Source organism: Columba livia, chromosome 2, assembly GCF_036013475.1.
Source record: "Columba livia isolate bColLiv1 breed racing homer chromosome 2, bColLiv1.pat.W.v2, whole genome shotgun sequence".
NCBI classification, from domain to species: domain Eukaryota; kingdom Metazoa; phylum Chordata; class Aves; order Columbiformes; family Columbidae; genus Columba; species Columba livia.
In genome coordinates this window covers 20,358,385-20,371,609 of record NC_088603.1, presented here as the reverse complement: position 1 = coordinate 20,371,609, position 13,225 = coordinate 20,358,385, and the positions used below count along the sequence as shown (strand labels likewise).

General features: G+C 42.4%; 1 protein-coding gene across 11 annotated transcripts in view; it reads left to right on the top strand.

The window, feature by feature from the left end:
- The window catches only part of MLLT10 (MLLT10 histone lysine methyltransferase DOT1L cofactor), a 142,692-nt gene extending 129,824 nt beyond the window's left edge, over nucleotides 1-12,868 (top strand). For 7 of the 11 annotated variants that reach the window (XM_065050806.1, XM_013370099.3, XM_065050801.1 and 4 more), the window contains 6 exons: nucleotides 77-265; nucleotides 677-765; nucleotides 891-1,252; nucleotides 8,023-8,125; nucleotides 8,878-9,090; nucleotides 11,234-12,868. In XM_065050806.1, coding sequence (XP_064906878.1) covers nucleotides 77-265; nucleotides 677-765; nucleotides 891-1,252; nucleotides 8,023-8,125; nucleotides 8,878-9,090; nucleotides 11,234-11,302 — 1,025 coding nt within the window. In that variant the 3' untranslated portion in view covers nucleotides 11,303-12,868. The remainder of the gene's footprint in view (nucleotides 1-76; nucleotides 266-676; nucleotides 766-890; nucleotides 1,253-8,022; nucleotides 8,126-8,877; nucleotides 9,091-11,233) is intronic. The other 4 variants (XM_065050807.1, XM_065050803.1, XM_065050804.1 and 1 more) reach the window with 1 other exon arrangement.
- Nucleotides 12,869-13,225: the final 357 nt, after the last annotated feature.

Sequence of the window (13,225 nt, the reverse complement as noted above, 5' to 3'; positions counted from 1 at the left end):
TTGAAAAAAAAAAAAAAAAAAGTTTTTTTTTCTTTGAATGTAGCCGTGAAAGATAACGTATGCATTTTTACCTTAGTTTTAGGAATGCTTAAATCATTACACCAACTTCAGGTTGAAAATAGGCGGTTAGAAGAACAGATAAAGAATCTGACTGCCAAAAAGGAGCGTCTTCAGCTACTCAATGCACAGCTTTCGGTGCCCTTTCCAACGATAACTTCAAATCCCAGCCCTTCCCATCAAGTGCACAGCTTTCCAGTACAAGCAGGTAAGCAGAGGAGAGCTTTAAAGTGTCAAAGTAATTAGAACATGTGTTTATATGAAATGTCGGTTGCATCCATGTGTGCCATTGGTGGGAGATGCATATACCTGTAGGATGAATACAGACTAAGTATTTGTAAGTGTGTTTAAATGTTTAAAAGTCAGTTGGAAGATTTATATGAACTGTTACTACTTGTTTCAGTGTAGTTCCCTTTTTACTTCAGTCTGGAGCACATCTGTTTGAGTCTATTGATTCGCCAATTATTTAGTTAATATTTTACTATTCAGCAATGATTTTAAGGTTGACTTTACATTTTTGGTGTTTTCCTTTGACATTGTTTTCAAATAATTATTCTAAGTCTTTTTACATGTTACAGAAATTTAACCACTGTATGTTTTTTTTAAATAATTACTTTAGCACCTAGCACTGATTCCTTGAACAGCAGTAAAAGCCCTCATCTGGGAAACAGTTTTTTACCGGACAATTCGCTTCCTGTATTAAATCAGGTAATTTTAATTTGTTTCTTCTAAACTTAAACTTGTTACAAGTTAACTCATCATAGTCCTTGCATTGTGCTGTTAAATGAAACTTTCTGCAGCTGAGGGGGTTTTGTTGTTTGTTTTTACACCAGGAGATAACCTCCAGCGGACAAAGCACCAGCAGTTCATCAGCTCTTTCCACTCCACCACCTGCTGGGCAGAGTCCAGCTCAGCAAGGCTCGGGAGTCACGGGAGTTCAACAGGTCAATGGTGTGACAGTGGGGGCACTCGCTAGTGGTATGCAGACTGTAACCTCCACCATTCCTGCAGTGCCTGGTGTGGGTGGAATAATTGGAGCGCTGCCAGCCAGCCAGCTGGCAATCAATGGGATTGTAGGGGCTTTAAATGGGGTAATTCAGACCCCAGCAACAATATCACAGAACCCTTCTCCTCTCACTCATGCAACCGTGCCACCCAATGCAACGCATCCTCTGCCAACCACCTTAAATAACAGGTAGGAATTCGCTGGTTTTATGTTTTCCTTGGTAGTGCCTGCTGTTCTTCAGTTTAGCTGTATTTTTAACTGTTGTCTTCAAAAGGTACTGTTTCTTCCGTAGCCTGTAATTGTCAAACTAGGTTCTGCTTCCAGCCTGAGAATGAAAGTAAGAAGGCATTTAGTGGAAGCACGAATAGTCAAGTTAAAGAAAATATGTTTTCTGTTTAGCTTTTGGGAATCCTAGTGTCCATTTTCTCCTGGTTTTTAATCAAGTCACATTCCCAAATGAATGTAATTATGTAAATGTGCTTCAGCTCTTTTTTTAAGTTCAGAAAACAATATTCTTTGTCCTGCAAATTGTTCTTCCAGGATTAAAGTAGCACCGGCAAAGCTACCATTTGTTGCAATAAGAAGGGGGAGGGAGGGGTAGAAGGAGAACAGTATACAGTTGTGTAATTAAAGATGTAATAGGCATAACTAACCAGAGTAGTAATACAGTTGCATAGGGTTTTCAGTTCTCTGTGTCTGACTCCAAAGACAACAAAATTAGTTTCTCAAGTGATGTGCCTGTTGATTTTTAAATGCATAAAAAGATCCATGCTTGAGCATTCATAACAGCCCTTCCCCAAAACCTGGTATCCTCAGCAGCCTAAACTGCTGCTGCTTTTGCTGCCAGGCAAATGGGTAAGGATGGGAGACAGCGGCTTTCTGGGAAGGGGAATGGACTGCTTGGTCTGGAAGGGTTTTGGGGTAGAGCAGAGCCTGGGCTCACTCCTTCTGCCCTCTCCCCTTCCCCCCACCCCTTGTAGTGTCCTTCTCTTAGGAAGGAGAACTACGGTTCTATGTGGAAAGAAATGCCTGCAAATAGGGAGTGGATTACTTGTCTTTAAGTGGAGTTTATTTTTGGAGATTATGGTGGATTACCCACCAAAAAAGGCATATGTGGTTGGAATGGTGCAAGGGATCCCTAGTTTTGTAGCTTCTTTTTCCATGTTTTTTTTCCTCACTGTTGGTTTGGCAGCTCCTGGATATTCATGTACTGTATTATTATTGTGTGGTATTGCTTCAATAGGCTCGTGAAACCTGATAACTTCCAAGGGTATCCTCTTGTTTTGATGTACTATTATATTTTTACTGAGAAGGTTATATTTTTCATAGTTTATATAATATCCAAACATAACATTTCAGCATTTAAACAAAAGACATTTTGTTAATGAAAAGTTACCTTCTTTCCTGAGTATCAAAGGCGTGCAGAAAACGCTCTCCCCAAAAGTGTGAGGATGAGTGAGAAATACTGGACAAAATCAATAACATTAACCAGTTGTATAATGCTTTCCACTTCCACATAATACCAAAATATACTGGTCATGTTGCTGTTTTCTCATGTTTTTGTTAATACACAGATTCTTTCTTTCTGACTCTTTATATTGCAGAAGTTATTTTGTCTCTTTTTTTAATATCCATCTTAAGTACTGTAACTGTTGAGTGTGTAGCCTAGTAGTAGACAACTCCAGTTCATGTAGAATATTGCAATTAGTGTCCTGTTCATTAGCTCTTATTCTAACTTTTAGTGTAGTCTGGAATACTCCAGTGATTCCCTATTTTCTGCTACAACACTCTTACGATGTGCAAGTCTGCAAGCATTTCCATTTCTCTATTCCTGCATGATCCCTTTCTGCACTGCTCCCTCAATAATACTAATTTAAAAGTAATGTTTATATTAAATTTAAAAGTGCGCTTTTCACACAGTTCTCTGCTTTATTGAGCTCATCCAGATGATTTGGTGGGTCCCCTTCCTTTTGAGTTATTTCAAAATTGCCCCCATTTTCTCCTGAGTTTTCGGTTCTCCTGGTTGCATATTTAGTGGAAAAAAATTCAGGCTGAGCAGGCAGTAATGCTAATGAGCGCTGACATGATTTTGGTAGTGACGCGTGCATTCCTCATCCTTGTTTCTTCCATTACAAACGCCTCTCTGAAAAATATGAAAATGTATTTCTGCTACCGGAAGTAAGTTGTGAAGAGGCTCTGGAATGACTTTGAAGGAAAAAGAAAAGAAAAGAAAAAATACAAAGCAAAACCATGAAAGTATTTTCCACTGGTTGAGCTTTTTGGTTCTGAAACCAAGACACCGTTTGTTCCTGCCGCTGTTGAGTTCAGCGCTGTTTCGGTGGCAACTAGTTGACTATGTCTTTAATGTTAAATTCCTCTCGGTATCACGGCTCTTTGAACTGCGTCAGGGGAGGGTTAAGCGGTAACAAGCGCGGGCAGGCGTGCAGGTTTGTCACTGCGCTGCTGCGAGCGCTGCGGGCCTGGCTGGGTCGCACAGCCGTGATCGAACTGGGAGGTGGCTTAAATCAGTATTCGCGGGATGATGGAAAGCCACATGAGAACTCAGCCCGGCCTTCTATCTTCAGTGTATTGTTCTGTAATTAAAAGACTTCTCAGATGTCCCTGTAAGTTGCTGCTTACAGTAACTTCCCAAGCTTCAGAATCTGTTCAGAGAGTTTCATGTGTAAAATAGCAAGATTATTCACCGACACATGAAGACTTCTTAATGCATATTGTCCTTATTCACAGGAACTCTTTAACTGTGGAACATAAAGAGGTGAGAAAACAATGATTTGCACACCGCTGTTTGAGAGTTTCAGATTGTAGGTAAAAGAGGCTACATTCATTCGGCAGAGAAAAATACTCAATCCTTTTCTGGGAAAAAGATGGCTTAATACAGATGGCTGGCAACTAGGAGATGAAGTGATTTGAGGAAAAAGATAGGATTGTTTCTTTACATTCTCGCAACCAGAGAAGACTGTGGGATGGAGAGTTTCAGGCTGATCATATACCTTTTAATGAGAAGCTAAAAAGGATTAAATTCACATTCCAAGCTGATCTGGTTTGGAGAAAGCTCTGTGGTGAAATCCAGGGAACTGCCTCTTCTGGGAAGCTTGGGAGCTGCAGCGTTTTGTCTTCTGCCGTTGGGTTTTGTTTCTAGACACTTAGATCTCAGCTGCAGGCTGAGGGTATTTTCTTTCAAGAGCCAATGCAGAGCAACAGAGGAAGGCAGAGCAGATAAAGGTGGAACAACAGCAGAAAAATGAAATGCAAAGGTAAAACATGATATAGGGAAAAAGAATGGGATAAAAGAATGAAAAAGAAAAAAAAAAAGCAAACAGTGGAAAAGATTCATTCCAGTATAGAAGAATACAGAAAAAGTGAGATAAAAAGAGAAGAAGGAAATAATGGTAATATTAGTCACACTGAAGGTACTTGTTTTCTGCAGTTGTTACAAATACTTTTGATACAATCGAATTTAAAGATGTTTGAAGGAACTACAATTAACTGATGAGTGTCATAGTTCGAAAGTCTAATACGTGAACAGTTCTAGCTTATGTTAGGCCTCAGTTTTGCTCTTGCAGCTCAGGAGGAAAAGATAGGAGTTTCCTTGGATGGTGAAGTGTCATCTCTGCTTTCATCAACAATCAAATGACCATTGCTAGCAGCTTTTGGGGAACAAATAGAATGGTGTTACCCATTTTGTGTTCTGTCACGTTAAATTCCTGGCGTGTGTGCACCTGTAATATGATGTGCAGTTCTGATTACGTAGTTTCAGAAAAGGTTATAATACAAGGGAGAAGACAGTACAGCAAGAATAATTAGAGGCAAAATGGCTTGCAGAGGACAAGGTCAGTAGAATTGACTTCTAGGCTGGGGAAAAAGACCATTGGCAAGAGGTTTGACAACCAGGAGAGTGGTGGAAGTGATAGTAATGAATGCTGTGAAGTAGATGATGGGAAATCATAGAATCATTTAGGTTGGAAAAGACCTTTAAGGTCATCAAGTTCAACCTTAAACCTAACACTGCCAAGTCCCACTAAACCATGTCCTTAAGTGCCACATCTACGTGTCTTTTAAACACCTCCAGGGATGGTGAATCAACCACTTCCCTGGGCAGGCAGTTCCAATGCCTGACAACCCTTTCAGACAAGAAGTTTTTCCTAATGTCCAATGTAAACCTCCCCTGGTGCAACTTGAGGCCATTTCCTCTCATCCTGTCACTCACTACTTGGGAGAAGAGACCAGCAGCCTCTATGCTACAGCCTCCTTTCAGGTAGCTGTAGACAGTGATAAGGTCTCCCCTCAGCCTCCTTTTCTCCAGGATAAACAGCCCCAGTTCCCTCAGCTGCTCCTCATCAGACTTGGCTCCGAGCCTCTCATCAGCTTCATCACCCTGCTCTGAGCTCTCTCCAGCGCCTCAATGTCTTTCTCATGATGAGGAGGCCAAAACTGAACACAGGATTCAAGGTGGGGCCTCACCAGTGCCGAGTACAGTGGCACAATCACTTCCCTAGTCCTGCTGGCCACACTGTCTCTGATACAAGCCAGGATGCTGTTGGCCTTTTTGGCCACCTGGGCACACTGCTGACTCATGTTTAGCTGGCTATTGACCAATACCCCTAGGTCCTTTTCCTCCAGGCGTCTTGCCAGCCACTCTTCCCTGAGCCTGTAGTGCTGCCTGGGGTTGTTGTGACCCAAGTACAGGACCCAGCACTTGGCCTTGTTAAACCTCAGACAGTTGGCCTCAGCCCAATGATCCTGCTGGCCCAGGTTCCTCTGTAGAGCCTTCCTACCCTCCAGCAGATCAAAACTCCTGCCCAACTTGGTGTCATCTGCAAACTTACAGAGGGTGCACTTGATCCCCTCATCCAGATGATCGATAAAAAGATTAAACAGGACTGGGCTCAGTACTGAGCCCTGGAGAACACAACTCGTGACTGGTCACCAACTGGATTTAGCTCCGTTCACCACAACTCTTTGGGCCCAGCCCTCCAGCCAGTTCTTTATCCATGGCAGAGTACGCTCATCTAGGCCATGAGCTGCCAGCTTCTCCAAGAGAATGCTGTGGGAAAGGGTGTCAAAGGCTTTACTTAAGTCCAGGTACACAACATTCACAGCCTTCCCCTCATCCACTAAGCAGGTCACCTTGTTGTAGACGATCAGGTTAGTCAAGCAGGACCTGCCTTTCATAAGCCTGTGCTGACTGGGCCTGATCACTTGGTTGTCCTTTGTGTGCTGCATGATGACACTCAAGATGTTCTGCTCCATGACCTTTCCTGGCACCGAGGTCAGACTGACAGCCCTGTAGTTCCCCAGATCCTCCTTTTGGCCCTTCTGGCAGACAGGTGTCACATTTGCTAACCTCCAGTCACCTGGGTCCTCCCTCGTTAGCCAGGACTGCTGATAGACAATGGAATGTGCCTTGGCAAGCACCTCTACCAGCTCCCTCAGAACCCTTGGGTGGATCCCGTCTGTCCCCATAAACTTCCCAGAGACATAAATTTCCCATTCCCCATAGGAGGTAGTACGTACAGCCCATCATGTGTTTCCTATAGCATGGAGCCCTTCCAATGAAATAGGAAACAAAGTGTATGCGTTGCTTGTTCTGGCCCAGCAGCAGAGAATGGTGATGCTGTGGGTATTTTCATATTTCCTGGTTAAAAACAAGTAAGTGTCAAAGTGATCGCAGAGCTGGGTTACAGTATGCCAGCTGCTGTAGGGAGGCAGGATAAATATTATGTCCTGAAGAGCTGCAGTGATTGCAGCCTAACTGTGGATTGGTGGCTGATTTAAGCTAGTTTAATTCCTTACTACCAGTGGCAACTAGCAGTCTGGTCATCCTATGCACACCTTAGTACTGGCACTAGCGGTTGTGCATTCACACAATAACCTCATCTACATCCATAGATGATCTTTCGGTGTGTTTTTTGTTGGCTTAGGTTTCAGCTCCATTCCCACAAGATGCAGCTCATTGTGCGTGAGCTAGTGCGAGGGGAGGGGACAGGAATGTACTGCTGAAAGGGCAGTACTTCACCTTTCAATAGCAGAGTAAACCTATCGTGTAACTACACCTCAATAATTCAGTGGGCGTTTTAAACTAGTAAAAGCTAACATCGGTACCGAAAGAGTAAATCCAGCTGTCTTCCTGGTGTCCTGTTCCAAACCCATCCTTGCTCATGCTGTTGGTCTTGCAGTGAACTGACGTAACTGAAGAAACCCTTTATTTCCAGACCAGTTGTCAGCTGGATCAGTTCCCTGACCCATTTCCTAAATAGCTGCAGAAAACTGTATGTGGGTATGGAAAGAGGGACTGGGAGCTCAGCAGTGGGCAAGGTCAGTGGCGGGCGGGCTCGTTCCCTGGCAGCGTCAGCTGGCCCCCGCGGGGCTGCAAGGGTGCGCTGGAGGACAGACGGGCAAGAGTGAGATCTGCATGTAGCAAAAGGTGAGAACTGGAAGGAAACCAAGGCAAAGTAAATGCTAGTTAACTAAGTGTTAAAGGTTGGCAAGGGCTGTCTTATAAAACCCAGCTTTTCTGTATAAAGTGTTTGAAAAAAATGTAGAAATGCTAATTATTGTCTGAGTTTAAAATAATATGCACATAGTAGACTTATGTTACTTAATGTTGCAGGCAAGATGTTGCTGTTGCTCAGCATAAATGAGACTGGGGGGGTGGTGGTAACATCCATGTATGTATCAAACAGTGCAACTGGACAGACAGACTTTAATATTTGACAATATGCAATCATGGTTTAATGGTGGACTCTGCGTTGTTAGGTTAGTGGTTGGACTCAATCTTAAAAGTCTTCTCCAACCTAAATGCTTCTATGATTCTGTGATTAAATGTTAAATAGGAATTGCCTATTTCTATACATCTTTTCTTTGTTTCAATGGAAAGCTGAAGTAAAAAGTTCTCATACTTCCATATAAACTACAGTATTACCCTGTCAAACCCACAGTGCCTCGGGACTAGGATTACTTCCTGACCAACAGAGACAACTTCTGCTCCATCAACAGCACCAGCAATTTCAGCAATTACTAAGTACCCAGCAACTCACATCAGTAAGTTTTCCAGTTAATTATGATTTATTCCTCGATTGTATCTTAAGGCAGGGATAAACTAGTCAGCCTAATATAAATATTAGAACTGTGTTTAACTTGATATTACAGGTCTTGATAATCTTGGAGTTTTTCAGTTTCTTCACAGTTTTTGGATGATAGTCATGCTGTGTTACAGGATATTATCAGGCTGTATATATTGCTGGAAAAAATTGTTCCTTAGTGTCTTCAGTCCCATTTTGTCCTGTGTGGACATGGTGGCTTATCTCAGCATCAGCTGTGGGACCACATATGGATTCTGACAATATCCTAAGTGATTCCCAGCTTCCACTAGGACCCTAGCAAAAGAATTTTGGGTATCATCTCATGAGCTGTCTTTGCTCTGCCTTGCACTATTCCTATAGGCCATTAGGTAACTGCTTTAACTGTTTGTATTGCTAGTTGTGTAGTTTTGGTACTTCAACAAACATCATTTGATATTCTTCTCAGGTATGTTTCTTCTGACAGAAGCCTGATGAAGCCAGCAGGCTTAGCTGAACTTCTGCTGAGCTGCTGATTGCAGGAAGTTTTTTAAGCACTTTCTTCCCTTTCCCACAACCTTGTGGAACTTCATTAGTGCGACCTAAATCAACTGGGATGGGGTTAAGGGTTGTACTGCCTGAAGATTTGGAAAAGCAAGGACCCAGGGAGGAACTGTTGTTCAGTAACTAATTCTTGATTTTTTTTTTCCCCTTCTTGCTCTCATATTACTGAAGGAACAACATCAGGCCCTTTTGTATCAATTAGTACAGCAACAGCATCACCACCACCAACACCATCAGTCTGAAGTACAGCAGCTGCAGATCACTGGAGGAGCACAGATACCCATCAACAACTTACTTTCAGGCACGCAGGCCTCACCACTTAATCCAGCTGCTACCAACCCATTCCTTACAATTCATGGAGATAACGCAGCTCAGAAGGTGACAGTAAGTATATTTCTCACCTCGCTTTCAATGTAGTACTTCCATGAGGTAACTAAAATATAACCAGCAAGTTATGTCACTCTATTCACAACTCAAGGGTGGTGGATTTTTTCTTTGTTTTCTTTCTTTAATTTTTCTTCGGCCTTGGGCTGTACTTAATGAGGTTTAGAACTCTGAATTTGTCCCTCAGACCTCACCTGTTGGCTGCAGAATTCTGCTTTCCTGGATCAAAGGCTCTTGTTGTCTTCTTGTAGTTACAACTGCAGCCCTGGTCCTCCTCACCCCACCCTCTTCCCCAGCTTTCCGTCCCCTATTTTGTAGATCATTCCTTTTGTCACCTTACTTGAAGAGTTTGTCCCGGCCAGGCCCCAGGCGCTGTGGAGCTGCAGAGATTAGTTGGTGACCTGAGAGCTGAGGAGCCCATTGCTGGGAAGGTGAAACAGTATCAGGGGAATGAGCTGCGTGTGTCTTGGTTCTGGTGTGGGACGATGAGGCTGTACAGGGGGAGGCTGAGCTCGATAGTGCAATAAAACCTTGCCTAGGGACATAAGGGAACAAGACACATTTTTCTGGCAAAGATGTTCCATTGTCCCCATAACCGCCATCTCCAAGACAGGAATTCTTTCTTCAAGGAGTCAGAGAATAGACTTCATTCTCTAAGTGTCATACCAGTAAGAGAAGAGAGGATGAAGGGAAGGAGCATGTGGAACTTGTAAAAACAAAGGGTGATTAGAGCAAGAAGTCAGAGAAGACAGAGTGGCAGTGGTAGTGAAAAAAGGGAAGCCTTGTCTGCAGCAGCAGGCGGGAAGAGTTTGGGGCTGGATATTGGTTCCCTCAGTTCCCCAGCCCCAAAGCCTCCAGCTGCTTTAGGGGCACAGTGGTGGAGGAGGACTCGGGCAGCTGGGCTTTTGTGCTACTTCCCAAACATCAAGCGAGACACAAAATATAAATGATGAATTTTCAAGACAGTTTTCCTGGAAAGAGCTCCCTTCCGTTCAAAAAGATGAGCATTTACTTTTATTGAGCTTTGCACATGGTTGTTGCCACTTTCCAGTTTGGTCTGTTGCTGTGATGTGCCCGCACTGCCAACAGCGGGACTGGTGCGATCACGGTCCCTCCCTGTCACCGCTCAGAGCAGAAGCGCTCGGGCACAGGGTTTGCTCAGTGCTTCCCCTGCATTCAGAAATGTTCACAATTTGTTCTAGCGTGTTTAAAATCTGTCGCACCTCATTTTCTAAAAATGGGTCATGAATGGAATTGAGAGCCGTTATTTAGTTTGCATCAGAACAAACTATTATATATGTGACCTTATTTTGAATTTTTTGAAATGGCTATTACTAGGTTTGGACAGCATGACCAGGCAGAACTAGGGTAATATACAAGTATGTTGTTAGAATTGTTGTCTTTGTTCTTTAACATTAGCTGGAAACCATTCCAGGAAATCTCAGAACATCTTCTGCACAACCCCCTTACAAATAAATTTCTTCTGAAATTGTTTTTATGTTCTCTAAAAAAGGTTACAGTTGAGACAGATTGCACCGGATTGTTGAACTATTTTAATTCAAAGAAGAATTTTTAACAAATTCTCTATTAGCCAAAAGTTTGAATGTTTTAATCTCATTTCCAGTTGGAACATGTTTTCAAGCATTGCTGAATGAAGCGAATCGAGTGAGGTTTTGCTCAGTCTTGTTCAACATTTGCAGGAAATGACTTTGTAGCAATTCATGAAAGAAGGAGAACTGTGATGGGGGCAGAATGGAAACGCTATTTCTATCCTGGCGGAGAAGGGCAGGTTTTGCCTCTCTCCAGTGAGAGAAATGTGGCAGAGTCACCTGGGATTGGTCTTGACCATTGTGCAGTTCTAAGGAGACACTGACAGCAGAACAGCGAGTTGGGTTTGAACGGGAGTAGAAGCAGAGTTGTTCTGTTAGGGGAGCTGTGCTGCCTGTAGTGGGAGTTGCTTCAGTGTGGGACTGCTCCTGTGGTTATTCCTTCCTTTCTCACTTCTTATTCTCTAATACACGATTGTTCTTTACAAGGCAAAAGTTACTATTTAGATAGCTCTAGTAAATGTACCTCATTTACTCTGCATTTCTATGAATTTAATTTTACTTAACTCTGTATTTTATAATCTGATTTTTAGAAGTATTTTCTCTTACACAGAGGCTCAATGATAAAACTGGACCAGTTGCGTCAGAGAAGAGTTGACGTTTGAATGATAGTTGAGAACTGCATGTCCTGCTGTTATAGCACTTCCTCTGGCTGCAAACTGCAGTTTGCCTTTCTGCGGATTGAAGAAATGCAACAAGGAACACTTACTGCACAGCAAAAGGGTGATTAATTTTAATAAGGATATTTTTTGGTAGGCTTTCCTTTGCTTTCTTGTTGCACTAAAATGGATGTACTTTTTAATGTTTCAGACTGTGAAGTAGATAAAACTCTGCAAACCGTAATGATGTCAGTATGATGGTACAAAGTACAAATTCAACCATAGAAAAACATACAATTGACTCTTCAGTCCTGATCTTATAAATGTAAAGGGTAGAGAAGTGTCTGCAGTCCTGCAGAACTCTGGTTTCAGAGCAGTAGTTTCACAGCCCAACCCAAGCCAGTCTGATCTGCTGCTGCAGTTGCAATGTATCTGTTTAGACTCAGCTTGTCATGGCAGCCTGGACTTGCTTCTTGTCATTTCGTTTTACACACCTCTTTTGAAACCTGACTCATAAGGGAATCCACTTCTGGACTTTTTATTCCTTTAAATTCCTGTTGTTATATAGTGGGAGCTTTTACTCAGTAAAAATTACAGTATGGAATCCAAAGTTTATTAATTTTGGTGTAGGTTTTAGAGTTCTGAGGTTTTTAAAGGAACCGGTTTGGTTCCAGTGACAGTTTTCTTACCAGATGAGGCCACACTGGAAGAAGTACGTGTAGTGTTTGGCCAAAACCAAGTGCCTGTTGCTACCTCCACTTTGTTGAAACGGCTGCAAACAGCGGATGATGCACTAGACTGCCCTTGCTAGCAGAGGGAATATTCTGTGTTGCACCAGCAGCCTTGTTCTGCCTTTACTAGAGGTGTTTATACCACTGTAGATAGCTCAGGCAGATTGTTACCTGGGTCACTTTCGCTAATAAATTACCAAAAAACGGAGTTAATAATATTTCCCACTAAAATTTACCAGTGGTTGAAACGGGTGAACTTGTGTCACACCACTTCCAACAGCAGCTGATTTCATGGCGTGAGTCTATGCAGTACGGTAAAGGACAGGTAAATGGGGGCAATGACCACTAATCAATAGTAAGGTGGGAATTATTAGAGGAAAAGACCCAGCTGTAATTAGACCTCCACTGTGTACTTATTTGGAAGAACATGTTATTTCTGCAATATGTTTCTTAGTTAAACATTGCACAGTTCTTACCTCATTTCTGTAAATAAAGTTTTGTGAATCTGTTTTGTATTGTGAAGAATTCACAAGAAAACATTGATATTTTGATTTGTAATATTTCTAATTAGTAGATTTAATTGAAAAAGTAAAAATAATTTATTTTTATATGTCCTGGGGAATTTTTTTAAAATGTCACAAATCACTTTTGTAGATACTTTACAAAAGCAATCCAGTGGTTTATTTTACTTACTCAACCCACTGGTGGATATTCTGTAACAATTTGTACAAAAGGTAAGATGGAAATGTGCTGTTATTTTCACTAGATGTAAAATTCCAAGTGTATGAAAAGATATGTACAAAGCTTTTGTTAATAAACTTTAATAATGTTTATGGTTGTATACTGCTCGTGTGAACGTGAGTCTTGTACAAAGGTGAATATTTCTGTGAACATGGCATGACAGGCAGGATTTCAATTGCACGTGGCCACTGAAATTTAGTACAACTGATTTTTAAAAATGTTTCTCATGTAGATTTTTTGCTGTCAAGTGACGGTGATGCAGCTGCAATACCGTTCAGGACGTTTTTGCGTACCGCGGGTGCACGTCGCGCTGCAGCCCTGTGCCACGGTCTGACACGGGGCTTTTCCTTTCCTCATCCAACGAGAAACGCCCGTGCGGGAGCGGGAGCGGGAGCAGAGCGCTGCTGCTGTGCCTTGTGAGGGCTCTGCAGCGCGGGACGGGTTCTGTGTTGAGGGG